A 15,000-nucleotide genomic window follows, 5' to 3' on the forward strand; every position below is an offset into this window, starting at 1 on the left:
ATTCTATTATTTCAGCAGCTACAATAGTTCTTGGTTTGGGGTTATATTTTAACTGGTCCATTCATCCCAGCGCTGTCGATTGCATCTTGCATCCCCTTTATGGCGTTCTCGCGTAGATGGAAGTCCAACTCGATCCTATATGTAGCCATCCCGAACGCTTCCATCTTTTGGCATAAGGTGCCGTACTTGGCTTCGCAGAAGCTGTTATTTCACTGCGAATAATAACCAGGGTAATAAATAAGCGTACAGACTGGAAGCAAATTACTGCTTTGGCCGACATTTTGCGACGATAGTAGGTCTAGCTGCCAAACTCGAGTCCTTTTTGAACCTACAATAGGTTCGGTGTCTTTGAGCGGATATTTGGTACTCTTGAGTAGTATGATATTTACATTGCATATCCACGATTGAATGACTCAATAAAACCATAGAAAATACATCGTGTCAATCTTTCTCTTGTAGAAATTGACAAAAATAGTTTCCGATAAAAATCGATGATAGTCAATAACAATCGATAAACCAATCCTTATCGATTTCCATCGGAAATCGATATCAATCGAACTCACAACTTCTTTTCTTTATCGATTCCTATCGAGTGGTATCGGAAATCGATATCAATCGACGATTCTTTGCTGTGAAACAATTCGCGTGCCAAGTGCCAAATTATCTTGTGAATAACAATTGCGCTGTTGTTGTTGCGGTAAGGAACAGTAATTATTTCATACCTGATTGTTTAATTCTCCTTCCATTCTCAGGCAGGAAACCTATGTTTCCAGTTGAGGGTCTGTCGTTCCATGTCCGCTGTCTACGCGTCCGCGTGACAAACGTCATGGCTTCTCGACCGACGCTTTAAACCGTTCAATTTTACCCCAAAGGTTTTGTATATTCTTAGTGACTTAATCGTGATGGTGACAGTGCACCACAATTTCACGCGTGTTTTAATATCGAGTACATTCTTGATGTGTATGTGGCTTGAATGCACCATTATCTGTTGTTTAACATATCTAGATCATCCCACAGCCGTTGTTTTCGATGGAAGAGCACCGATGTGTAGAGCCTGTGCTAAATTTTGTCTAGAAAATGAAACGAACGAAGGGGGAACGGACGCGATTAAAATGTACAAATTACAAAACTTGCAAAGTAGGCTTTTTCTTCATTGGAATATTATGTCACTAAACGGATCTAAAGATTCCTAAATCGACGGCACTTTACAGATAGGATAGTTAAAATAATGTCGGATCTTAAACACTCTCTCTAAACCATTTTGAAGCGAAACAATGGAAATCTGAACTTGGTCAATTTTCCAAATATTTTTTATTTTCATCAAATTTGTTTATCACCTATGTCCAAACTATAGTTTTCTCCAAACTAGTTTTCCAATATTTAAGGACTATGATAACTGTATCAGCTCTGATGCAAATGCGGTGACCGGGAAAAGGATACTTTGCAAGAAAATGGGGAAAAAAGCTGTGCTTGTTTTTGCGCTGTTTCAAAATGCCCAACAGGTAACATGATACAGCAAGTATTTTCTCCTTGTTCGTAAAAGTCAAAATACTTTCACAGCATCCTTGAGTAAATAGGAGTATAGCCCTACTGTGTGGTGGAATTTCATTACAATTGGCTGTCATTTGTCCGAGAAGTGGACACAATATATGTTAACTATTTGATAGTAAAATTCGAGAGTACCCAGTAATGTAATCTTGAAAACGCAGAGTCTTACCACACTGTTTTTAACGAGCTTGCCGAGCACAAATATAAAGGCCTTAAAAATGTGTCATTCCTAACTTGGAGGTGATCCTTATACCAGAATGCCATAATCTTGTCTCGCTTCAGGTTCAGGCAATGAACATTCTCTCGCTCATCTTGCAAGGAAGTTGCGTTTTAACGATTCTCAGGGCAGACTGCAAAAGTATGCATGATTTTCTTATGTACGAGTGTCCTTCAATAGAACCAGAGATGCTGCAGAGTTTTTTAGCAGATTGTCCACATATCAAACAGATGGAGATTTCGATTGTGGGCTGGGAGGTAATCGAATTAGGCAGACACAATTGCAAGAGCTTGTAATCCGCGATGTGACAATGAGCCTCTCCAAGCTCAAAGTAGACTGTCCTACTCTTGAATATTTCAAATGTTCCGGTGACAGCCGTGATATAGAAATCTACGCTAAGTATTTGAGGAAATTCCAAATGTGCGATGTTGGTTCCGCCAATCGCGTCACCGCTCGCTCAATCGAAGCTAACGTCATTCAAATCACGGGTATACAAGCATGGCGTAGGCCGCTGTTCGTAGAGTTAAAGGCATCGCGGTTGATCGACACAATTTCCCTCAAAGGTGTGACTATTGTCATGATCGACATTAAATCCATCTCTGTTGAGAACGTCATTTTTGAAAATTCTCTCTTGCGGCCAATAGCAAAAATGGTCGAGCTATGCGCTTCAAATGCGACGAAATTCGCTCACTTCGACTGTCGCGTTGTCCTCGCATGAAAAGGCTCTATTTGCACGTGTGCAACCTCTCCATCGATTCCTGTGCAAACTTTCGCGATCTTGATGTTAGCGCGTCAAGGCTTTGTCACGTGAGAATTGAATACTGTCCTTATTTGGAGTAAATACGTGAGCAATTTCACACCATTCCGCTGATTTTTCGTTGGGCCACTACAGAAATAGACAAACTACTGAAACGATGAAATAATACAAATTTACTAGATTTTGACACTTTTGTAAACGCCAAAGTTAGGTTAAGTTAGAGATTATTTTATGAAGGAATAATTAGATTTTGAGAAACGGAAAAGAAGAAATAAATTCAAGTAACAATAATGCGGTTGCCATACATTAGCATATGCTTTTATTAATACCTAAAGCGAAAACTTGAATATGAATATGACACTTTTGGCATCACAAAAATCATCGTACGTGAAACTATAATCCTTTTTTAGTTTTCCTTGCTTTGATCCTCTGTTTATTTGTTTGTTTGATTTGTGAGAGGGGAACAGGAGAACTAAGAGCGGACCTCTTGTGTAAAATAACAAACTTAAGTCGCACATGACCAGAGGATGGGTATCGAAGCCACATCTTTGCTCTTCCCTCTCGGCCATTTTTCCCCATTTGCTTTTTAACTTCCTTCAGTTATTGCAAAAACAAAATTTGGAAACCAACCACGTCAGCCTTGCATGGCTTGATAAACTTGATTTCTGCCATGCAAGCACCCATGCCTTCCTAAATCTAGTTTGATTTGTATTTTTACTATTAGAGTAGCTTGTTCATATCGCCAAGTTGGTTAACTTTACTTGTAGTAATCTAAATTTAGTGCTGCAGTTTTTTTGCTATGGAGTGTTGGCTCAGTGGTAGAGTGCAGGGTAAAAAAAAGTAAAAAGTAAAGTAACCATATTTAACGTCGATAACTCGTAACAGTAATAGGCCTTTTGCAACAAACGATCACATGGTACAAAATCCGCCATGCTGGAGGGCAAGCTCATTATTATTTCCCCAATGGGACATTAAAACAAAGGCAAGTGAAGCTTGAATGGTTCAGGTCTCTTTGTTTTAATGTCCCAGCGGGGGAATAATAATGAACTTGCCCTCCAGCATGGCAGATTTTGTACCATGTGATCTTTTGTTGCAAAAGGCCTATTCAACTTACAAACCTGAGGTTTACCGTGCGCTCATTTTACTCCCCCTTCTCCATCAGTGCTCCATTTTACGGGTATTTAAAGCTACTTAGCTACACAAAAAGGAAAGAAGTCGAAACAAGGATGCGAAATCCGGGAATCGAACTTAGGACTTCTTGCACCAAGGCCGCGCACTAACCGACTGTGCCATCCTTACTCCTGCGTAATCACGCGTTCATGGGTCTAATACTGGTTCATATTGATCTGTTTTTAGGGCTTAATTTAGCAACTGCTCATTTTGCAATGATGATTTTTATTAGTGTTAGTTTCAACTAACCCAAAAATTCTCTGGAGCGGATTCATAGCGACCTTCACAGTTGGAGAATTTTGAGGTGGCTCTGGATCCGCCACAGAAAAAAAAAAGATTAACGTTGCAGAGACTTTTACCTTAGCCTGCAAATCACTAATTGGGGGTCACTGAGTTCGTTTTTAAGATATAAGCGTTGAAAGAAAAATTACAATGTGTTTTTAGATATTTTTTGTTGCCACGGTAACGCGTTACGTCATAGTGATGAAGTCATCTTCTGAAGGATTTATTGGTGTTTCATATGGTACATTGCCGTTACGTGAAAACTTTTGGTGGATTGAAAGTTATTTAAGTCTTCTTAAAAAGGAGAGGTGGCTCCCTCTTAGAGAAAAGTGCAGTGTTTTTTTAACGGCTAAAAAAAAAAATCATGCTCTTCCATTAAGACAACCTTCTTTTGTAATTTTTCATTGCGAATTAGTGTTGTGTGGACTTCAAAAAACCACAGGTTTACCCTATTAATTAGCGGTTGCTTATCTGTAAAAAACAAACCGGTTAATGTTGAAATAATAGCGACCTTTAGATCGGACGAGAAGGGCTACTACGAGTACGAGTTTTCCGTAATGAGTATGCGCATAAGGCTTGGACGCCGACATTTTTTGAGTGCGCGTGCTCAGAACGGAAAACCCGCCCTCGTCCTCCGATCTAAAGGTCCCTAATACAAGCTTATGAATCAACGACTTTACAAATTGTTTACATGGAGCGGTTCTGCTTGATTCCTTGTCTATTTCGCCTCAAGAAACACTTTCTTAGGCGAGATGATGAAAATAATCCATGCGCTACTTGTTCCAGACTTTTGGGAGATATTGAGATATTCCGAAATGAAATTCTCGCTCCCCTACAGAAACAAAGGTGAATTCGCCCGGAAATGACCCTTTCAATGTGTTATTTTCTCCTAGTCCCATGAAATAAAAAACAAAGCCACTAGGCGGGACTGGGTGATCTCCGGCCCAGTACGCAAAAGGCTCAATCTCCGCCACTCGGTTGGGTACGGGTAGACTACCCTCCCCTCCGGTTAATAACCTGAATCAGCGGCTGGGATTCGAGCCTAAAGTATCCTCGTTATTACAACCCCTGAACTGAGTCCAATTAGCATGCTATGGACTTCATTAGGTGATAGGCTCGCTTTTAGTCAGGTGTTCAGATACCTAGTCTTTGGATAAAAGCGATGTTGGGATTTTCAGTAGACCTAGCTCGAATGGTTCAATTGTTCCCATTTAGGCCCCTCTTTACTCTGTAGTAGAATCTATTTTCCGGTAGGTTTTCATTTATTACGAGATTACGAGCAAATGAAATTGAAGAAAATCGATAAACTCACTTCTTATGCGGTAAATGCTAGTTAGCATGTGAACTGCCTGATTTACACGAGAAAAGCGGCAACTCCATAACAACGTCACTGCAAGCCAATCACTGATCTGTTATAAATTCAGAACTTTAGTTCATCGTTACGTCACACCATTGTTATTCAAGTGCCAACCAAAGGTTCATTGGCTGTTAAAACAATGGCAAATTCTAATACAAAAAAAAATGATGTTCATCTTTTTCAAACGAACATCTCACACTACACTATAAGTTATTTGTCGGAGTCTGTGACTAAATTCCAAAAAAAGCTGTTTGACTTTTTTGAGATAGGGCTGGAAAAAAAAACCAAATCTGATCTCCTAATGACAAATCTAGCTATTGCTGTTCCTATGTAGCTTAGCTTTTGATTGTGTTTGCATGGCTGCATTTATTATCAAAATTACACATTAAAGCAGAAAAAGTCTCCTTCGGTCAGATACGCATCGTTGCCTGCTGAAATCAACCTTGTGGGAGGAGAAGTGCTTTGCGTTACCAGTCCTGCGGAATTGCGTGATTGAACTGTCACGTACACGATATCTCCCTCATACAGCCCAGCTGCGTTATTTTGTGATAGCGTAACATTGGTTGTAATGCCGACTTCTTGAAATGGGAGAACGTCCGTTGTGTTCGGTTGTTTTCCAACTGCAATGCGAAAGCCGTCGATCCCTGATTCTTCATCGTTAAAACCATACCAGTGAGCCCGCAGTGTTTTGTTAAAAAGATGGCAGCTGGAGTGTATGCCAAACACGTCATGCGTACGGTCTGGACTAACTATGACTGATCCCTGCAAGAGAGATTAACAACTTTAAATTCGTTGAAGACAATTGCGAGGAGGCAGCGTGGTCGAGTGGTTAGGACGTTGGGTTTGCATGCGGCTGCTCCGGGTTCAAATCCCGTTCTAACCTCTGGTTAGGATTTGTTTCCGGTTGTCCCGGATTCAACTCTACCACGCTTTGTAAATAGCCGACTGGTTGCCTCCTGCCAGTTGGGGTTCTTAATAATGTTTCTGTTAAGTTTGAATTGTTTCTTTCACATTGTTAACAGTGGAGTGCCTGTAAACTAGCTTGATAGCTAAGTGTACTTCCACTATAAAGAAAGCATTTACATTTACATTTACATTTTACATTTACTGAAAACAGTCATGTTTCCGGAATATAGTGCACTCTGGAATATTGAAGTTAGCGAGAGCAGCGTAATATTCGCTCAAGGTGCGGCTAACTTTTTAACTACTATTGAAAAAGTTCTTAAATGTACTTCTAACTTTATCCTAGGTCGTTACGCTGCCAAGGAATTATTTACAAAGTATCAAATAGGTGAGTTTTGGCATGCTCAGCAATATTATGAATGCAAATGTATCCAAAAGGCTGATTAGATCATCACCACTTTGAATTGGTGCTGTAATGCGCCGGTCAAATCGAAACTTCAACATCCACCCCTGGGCAAACCCCGGCACTATTGCTGTAATTTTACAACTTAAGTGCTTATTGAACCAATTGTTTAGTTAAGGAGGCTCGAAATAGTTTCTCCTTTTTTCAAACAAATAAACATATTCTGTTCTTAGATACAGTTAGGGCAATCATATCAAGACGAAATTTGGCCAGGGTATTAAGTACCTATGGTAGATTTCTCACATTATGTTTTCCTCCAAAATAATGTTACCATGGCAACGATATTAGGCATTTCTTTGAGCCTTAAAATCAACATATGTTGTCCTTTTTGAAGAAACGAGACGGTGAAATCTTCCCATTCAGCGTTACCAGATAATGTTAGAAATACTCTCTAAAATATTTAAAATTCAACAAAATCTGTAGGTCAGTTTTTCAGAAAAATAAGTTTTTTTGAATTGTGACTCTAATTTTTTTTTTCACCTACAGAATTTTTTTAAATTTTAAAGACAAACGGTTTAAATTAATCTAAGCTAACATGCAAAAAATGAAAAAAATTCACCGTCCAGAAGCAGAGATATAAACGAGTAAAGTTGCAAAATCAGGAAAAATTAGGGGGTTACAAGATCAGCATTTACGCATGCGTCACCCGCTCATTCGAGTCCGCGCGCGAGTGGAGCTACAGGTCAACACAAACAGATTTAAGCGACTATTAAACCGTTTAAGTAGAATTTTCGTAGTTTTCGTGAATAGGAGATGTCTATTTATATTCCATGTATATAGGAATTGGAGAAAGGTAAGCGAAATTAGCGGTATTTGTTTATTTCTGGTGACCCATTTGAATCATGAGCTGACGCAAGCAGCTTACGAATTGCGTGTGTGGCATACGCGCGCGCGCTCAGCTGAAAATTTTTCGCGCGTTGCTAAGGAAGTGAAATGTTACTTCCGGTAGCTGACGTCATAATATAATGAGCTGACAAGAAAACCCACTCACAAGCAAAAGTCACCGCACAAACTGTTGTTTCCATCAAAGGTTTTTCCTCGCCCTTCCTCGCGCTCGTTCTCAGATCAACTGCGCATGCGTAAACGAACTGACTTCCGGTTTGAGAAAAAAGCTAAATTTCCGGCGGTTTTAAATTGAATTAAATTTTTTTTTACATGGCATGTTTCACCCCCAAATACAGAATATAGCTAAGTATTGATTTTTTAAAATCATCTTTTTTGAAAAAGTTATGGGTATTTCAGTATCGTTTATGTCTTTAAAAAGAACATTTTTCAAAATAAAAAGAAAACCATGCTTGGCTGGATGCAAAAACGAATACAAATTATCAAACCATCGATTAAATACCCAAATTGCGTAGCACGGAGAGAAATTTAGAGTTTTCTTTTATTGGTCACGTGACCATGGGCGTGGTATGATGACGTCATATTTAGGGTCATTGGTTTACAAAAGTTGGAAACTGACCAAAATAATGCCAAATTCTCTCAAATTACTTGATCATTACATCCTTAGCAACGCACCCCAAAAAAATACGTCAGTGGGCCCTTAAGGTGATTGTCATTTGTCGCGTCATTGAACTGTCTTCCCTCAATAACTTTGTCCTTTATGTGATAAAATTCGCGACGGGGGCAATTTGGAAAACTTTGAAAATACAAGTGAAATTAATCCTTAATTACCCTCGGGCCCATGCGATTACATATACTAAGCGTAATTTAAAAAAACGCAGGGCTTTGTTACCTTTGTTGGAGGTGTGTCATCTACAAGAATTGGTGCAGTGGACACCTTCTCTGAGACAAGTCCAACATTGTTTTCGCATCTTAGAGTTACGTAGTACTTTTCCCCGGCGACTAACTGTAAACCTTCGGCTTCTATGGTTTTATTTAATCCAATGTTCGTGTAGTTTGTTATGAAATGAGTGCTATTTCGAATCGCGTAACTGCACCACTTTACACCTGATTCTTCGTCTGCGAAAGATGTCACGTTGGCAATTAACAAACAGTTGGTGACGCATTGCGTGACATCATTAACGGGGATTACATCACCAAGCAATGGTGCCGTTAAGTCCACTTTTATTTCCTCAGTACTTGATAGCGTAAACAAGCCAGCTCCATTGGTAACACGGACAGTCACGAAATATGCCCCGAGATGGTTTAATGGGCAATCGTCACAAGTCACGTCAGTGGAATTCCACGGAAGTTCGGTCATGGATTTAAGCTGACAGCCAACGGCTACTGTCCCAACGCAGAATTCAGTTTTAAAGACCCCACTTTCGGGATCACGTGATTTCCACGATGCCTTTAGGCTGTCTCCATGCACAAGCCATATTCTCGGGCCGCGTGAAAGCTGAAAAGAAGAAAACACAAGAAGAGTGATCACTAGACGAGTTGGTTTGTGAAAAAGAAGGTAGGAGGTGTTAGTCTCCCATAGAATTTTCAAGAAAAAAGTTTTGAGCGGGTGCTCGGTGAAATTTAGATGATCCACAATCCTGGACAAAAGTCTTGGGACACGAGCTAAAATGAACATGTCTTGAGACCATCTATCATACTGTCCCCCCTCCCCCTTTCAATGTTGATAGCAATCTGGGAGACAATTCAGAAAATAAGGTTTTTGAAACTCATTTCGCATCTACTATACTCACTACAGTCACGCAGAATTTGTTTTCCTGACAACCTTTGCGTGGCTACATTTTTACAGTGGTACAAGACCACGTGGCAGAAGAAATACGAACAGGTCAAGGGGAAACAACACGAGGCTCCAGAAAAGGGAACCGGGAGAACATTCAGAAAAGCTGCAGTTCGTTTTAAGATTGATTTTTGGGGGAGGGGGGGGGGGGGGGAAACGGGGGAAGAGCAAGCAAAGTAAAGTCTTTCGTATTATAAGCACATACTTCTTACGGGCATTTTTTGGTGCATGAAAACAAAGGTGTCCCAACAACGTTTGGCCGGGAATGTAGTTATGAATTACTTCTACAGTTTGATCTCAATGGTATCTTGGTTCGGAGAGAGAAAGTAAGTAAGGTTAGCCGACAGCACAGCAATACCGTGGATATAAAGGTAACTGCGACAATCTATTTATCAAAAAGAAAAATATACATTTCTTTATCATTGAATGCATGCTGTGAGAAACTGAAACTTTTTTACTTTTATTTTTTTGCCTTCTTTTTTTTTCTTCTTGGTTTAAAGGCTTAGAGTGCAGTTGAAGTCAATCCTTTCACTCGTTTCACCCCGGCAAATTTTTTAAACTGAAATGTGTCATTTTTCCACTGTGTTAATCTTGTTTAAAATATGCATCTTGTCGCTTTAATTTCCTCTATCATCATTCCTGGTGGGTAAGCAACTAAGCAGTGATTGATTGATTGATTAACGGACTGACTGACTGATTGATCGATCAATTGATAGATGCTTGGCCGTGAACGAAGACGTAAAATAGGCTGCATTTCTATTTGTGTAAACTAGGCTTATGTTTTCGCGCTTCTTTCACGACAGCGAACATCTTGCTTTAGGAGATTTAAGGCTGCTTTTTGCTAAAACCACAACCGTAACCCACAACATATATACGCGGGAAGCATAAACTCGTCGTCAATTTGTGACTTATCCTACCAATGATTATGACGCATCTGAGTTTGCGTTTGCTTCTTCTTGAGCCGCTCTTGAATGCCAGCCCTGAGCAATTAAAAGAAACTAGAGACTAGAACTATTTCTTACCTCGGTCAACTCTGGACGAGAAATGTCAACAAGGAACCCGTCAGACCATCCATGTGACGTCATTCCGGCGCCATTCGTAGCCTCTATTGTAACGTAATATCGTTTTCCGTGAGTTAGTGTAAGATTGTCCTTCCTTACTGTGGTTGCTATGCCGACATCTTCGAAATTCATCAAGTCCGTAAAGTTCGGAGACGTTCCTATGCCCCAGCGGTATTTGAGCACACCACTTTCTCCATCACCGAACGGTTCCCACGCTGCCTCCACCACACTTGTTGATGACTGGTATTGAATATCAGACTGAAGGGAAGAACCATCGTGGATGAGACCTGGACTGGGTGGTGTTACGTCGACAATAATGCCATCAGATGACGATGTGCTACTGAAGCCATCGCCATTTGTACATGTTATCTTGCTGATATACTTAGCGCCAGGTACAAGACTGAGATTCTGGCGAGACAGGTTACCACTAATTCCCACCGATTGTGTTAACACAACAGTGTCATTTCCAAAAGCTGAACTGTTATCCGATGCAGTCTGTTCAATGAGTGACCACGAGCAACTGGAGATTCCAGACTCCTCATCTTTGAAACCCTTCCACGAAATTTCTAATGAGTCCATGGAATCTGTAAAGTCAATGTCATGCTCAACTCCATCGATTACCATTCCAAGGGAAGGAGGAGTAATATCAAACATCAACTTCTTCGAGGACATCACGGAGGTCAGACCAGCTCCATTTTGAACAAATACTGTAACATAATACGCTTCACCCAAATGAGGAACAAAGGGCCCTATGGTCCCAGAGGTTAAGGCGTCTGCTGCTGTGGAACCACTTACGCACGTTTGGGACGTGGTTGCCAAGCAGTATTGGCTGCTCCTTATGTCACTTTCATAGTCCTTCACACCGTCCCAAGAAAAACGAATTTCGATGCTTCGTGTTGTTTGGTCTGTAACCACGTGACTTGTTACGATCTCTATTGTAATCGGCGAACTGGGATCAACTATAAATCCATTGGAGCTTGCCATACTGTTTAAGCCACTAGCCGTGAATGCTTTTAATGTGGAGTAATACTTCTGACCCGCAACCAGAATGTCTAGACCAGGTGCGTTGGGTGCAAGGTCTTTTTCAATGCTTTTTCTCAATCCCACACTTCTAAAATCCAATATGTCGTCTTTTCCACGTTCTGTACCTATTGCCCACTGGTAATCAATTACTGGTTCGCTGACATCGTCCAAGAAAGGGTCCCAATTGGCACTGGCCACTCTAGTGTTAGTTGTGTAGTTGAAATCAGCACCCTCTATTGCGCCATCTCGAACGGTCGCGGGAATGGGCCAGATGGATTTCACTCGAAAGCCATTGGATCGAGCCGTACTTCTCAGTGATGCTTTGTTCCAACACGTCAACACATTATGATAAGTCAAGTTCCCGAGAAACCCCTTGTCTTTGTAAGTTTGCGCGAGAGAAAACACTCTTCTTTGTCCGTATGGCGAATTATTGCTGGCATCAATTTGAAGCAGCTTACTTCCATCGCTACTTTCTATTTTCCATGTACATGATTGAACTCCACTTTCATCATCCTCTGTGCCAAACCAGGACACGGAAATATTCCAGTTCTCAAGCACAATGTTGTAATCCACTCCGGTCACATGGTTCCCATCAATGACATCACCAATGCGTGGAGGACTAATGTCCATTAGAATTCCATTCGAGCTACGCGTAACAGTAAGGCCTGCTCCATTTGTGGCTTGCACTGTCACAAATACTCGCTCTCCTGGGTTAATGTTACATTCTGGACAGCTAAACGATTTATTAGCCCCAATTCTCGTGGCTGTTTTTATTTGGCAACCTCGAGGTTTGGTTCCGAGACAGTATTTGCTTTCCAGGATTCCGCTTTCTGGGTCCGTGATGTCCTCCCAGTGTGCTGCAAGATCCATGGTCGGCGAAAAATAGTCGATGTCTTGGGCAGTGGCCCCATCACGAACGGAATCATTGGGAGCTTGTGGTGGCGTGGTGTCTATTACGAGTCCAGGCGATGATAAATTTGACCTTAAACCAACAAGGTTGGTAGCGACGACTGTGATGTAGTAAGTTTTACCATGCGAAAGACTGAGGCCGCTCTCGGTTACCTGTGTTGCAAGATGTACGTCTTTAAAGCTTACAACATCGTGCTGATAGGGTCGAGTCCCGATAGCGAATTGGTAGTTTAGCAACCCGCTCTCCAGTTCCATAAATGGAGGCCAGGTGGCTACAATGGAAGCCGTGTCTGATTGATATTGTGACGTGTTATTTGGTGAGAGACCCACTATGATAGGACCACTGGGGACAGGTGGCGTGTTATCTATCTCGAAAACAGAAGACGACGAGGACGCCAGTCCAGCGTTGTTAAAGCAATCGACACTAACATTATAGCTTTGACGTTGAAGAAGGGGAGCACTTCGTGGCAACGAGATATTACCCGAGGACGTGTTTTTAGACTTGGTGAAAAGAACGCTGCCAGATTGATCTACGACAGAGATGTTGCATGTGCTGATATGGCTCTCGCGGTCTCTAAACTCACTCCAAGAAATGACACGGTCATTATCAGTTATAAAATATTTTTCTCCAATTTTTCTTTGTATTGATTGGCCCGCGTAGACTATTCCTGGATGCGGTGGAGTGCTGTCAAAAACGAGAGCATCAGAGCATGATTGTGACACAAGTCCAGCTCTGTTTCGAGATATCACAGTGACGTAATACTTTACTCCTGATAAAAAGACTAGTTCTGACATTGTTGTGTTGGCGTAGTTTCGCCGGCCGATGTTAACGAATGGTTGGATTTGGGTACCACATTTGCTTGTGCCAATAGCCCACTTGTAGTACCAGACTTCACTTTCTGGTTCAGAGAATTTGTTCCAATAAACAGAGATATCGGAAGCCGAAGCGGAGTAAAAAACCAACTCTTTGTCATTGTATCGCCATCCATCTTGTGAACCAAAGCCTGGGTAGATTGTGCTTGGAATAGGCGGTGTTCCATCCGCTATGACACCGTCCGAAACAAGTTCTTTGACAGATCCTGCCTGATTGGTCACCCTGAGGTGCACGTAGTACTTAGTTCCACTTGACAAATTGAGAACAGTGTTACTTTTCACATGTGTCGATAGACCAACATCAGCAAAATCTTGAATACTGGTCTTGTCATTTCCACTGGTACCTATGCTCCATTCGAACTTCTCAATACCACTCTCCAGATCCCAAACTCCTTCCCAGTTAGCGGCCATAGATGAAAGAGAGGATTGGTATCTCAGATCTGGTTCAATGATCCCGTCATGCACTATACCATGGCTCGGGGGACTGAAGTCAATGAGCACTCCATCGGAGCTCAAGCACTTCCGTAAAAGGGCATTGTTTACGGCACAAACTGTCACGTAATATACGTCATCGGACAGCGAAAGGCCTTTTACAGTAACAGATGTGTTTAGCCCCACGCTACTAAAAGGAACAACGTCCATAACTTCCCCTCGACTTCTGCTTATTCCATATTCGAAGTGGTAAATTCCAGACTCTGGATCTTTGAAACCTTTCCATTGTGCCGACATTGCTGTGATATTATCTTGATAATCAATATCCGAACCTGTGATACCGTCTCGCACTTCAGCTGTCTGCGTGCTTGGAGGAGTCACGTCAGCAACAAAACCATCCGACGATATTTCGGAACTAAACAAGCCGGCTTTGTTTTCAGCTTTGATTTTAATGCAATAACGCTGACCGTTCACCAAAGAAATGTTTTCCAGGGTAAATGAGGTAGCAGTAGGAGGAAGTAATTTCACAAACCCATTTCCAGTGACATGGTAATTTCCGGATAGGCAGCTTCCAGCAGCAAAGTAGTATTGTTTGACAGCTGTGTTTGGCTCGGGAAATATTGACCACGAGCCATAGACATGTCTCAGATCAGCCTGGTAGTCGAGGTCTACTTGCGGGTTTGGACCGTCGAAGACTTTGCCAGAGGATGGAGGGGTTGCGTCAGGTATTACCAAGACCGAATACGCGTCTTTATACAATTTGGCACCGTTGATGGCTCTTATTATGACGTAATAACCTTTGCCTTGTGATAATGCAAGGTTTTGGAATGTCGTCGATGTGCGAAGATTGGGTCCTGGAACAACTGTAAAATTGGAAGTTGACGGTGGCTTTTCTGAAGGTATAATGGCCCACTCGTATCGCTGAAGTCCGCTGTGAGCATCTGAGAATCCAGCCCACTGCACAGTAACTGAGGATACACTTGGTATATACACACACGGAGTTCCATTTATGTTGTCTTCAACTCCTGTCACTACAACTTTTCCCGTAAATACGGGGTGAGTCGTATCCACGGTAACACCATCCGATGTGACGTCAGTGCTAAGACCAACCATATCAATGGCTCTCACAGTTACAAAATACTTAGCGTTGTTCAACGTCAACCCATCATGCGTTATGTTTGTCGCATTCCCAGTGGACGTCCAGGAAACGATAATGCTTCCGCTGATGTCAGTAACCTTGTACCTGTACTCCATGATCCCACTTCCTGTGCTGCCATCTGTAAACCCATTCCAGTTTACCGCTATAATGGTGTCCTCTGACTGAT

General features: G+C 41.6%; 1 protein-coding gene across 1 annotated transcript in view; it reads right to left on the bottom strand.

The window, feature by feature from the left end:
* Nucleotides 1-4,184: 4,184 nt before the first annotated feature.
* Nucleotides 4,185-15,000, bottom strand: part of LOC137992337 (uncharacterized) — a 45,899-nt gene continuing 35,083 nt past the window's right edge. Inside the window, exons 9-11 of the mRNA XM_068837622.1 lie at nucleotides 10,400-15,000; nucleotides 8,433-9,038; nucleotides 4,185-6,093 (exon numbers count right to left, since the gene is read on the bottom strand). The exon at nucleotides 10,400-15,000 is cut by the window's right edge and continues 798 nt beyond it. Of these exons, the coding sequence (XP_068693723.1) occupies nucleotides 5,710-6,093; nucleotides 8,433-9,038; nucleotides 10,400-15,000 (5,591 nt within the window). The 3' untranslated portion in view covers nucleotides 4,185-5,709. The remainder of the gene's footprint in view (nucleotides 6,094-8,432; nucleotides 9,039-10,399) is intronic.

This window comes from Montipora foliosa, chromosome 2 (assembly GCF_036669935.1).
Source record: "Montipora foliosa isolate CH-2021 chromosome 2, ASM3666993v2, whole genome shotgun sequence".
NCBI lineage: Eukaryota > Metazoa > Cnidaria > Anthozoa > Scleractinia > Acroporidae > Montipora > Montipora foliosa.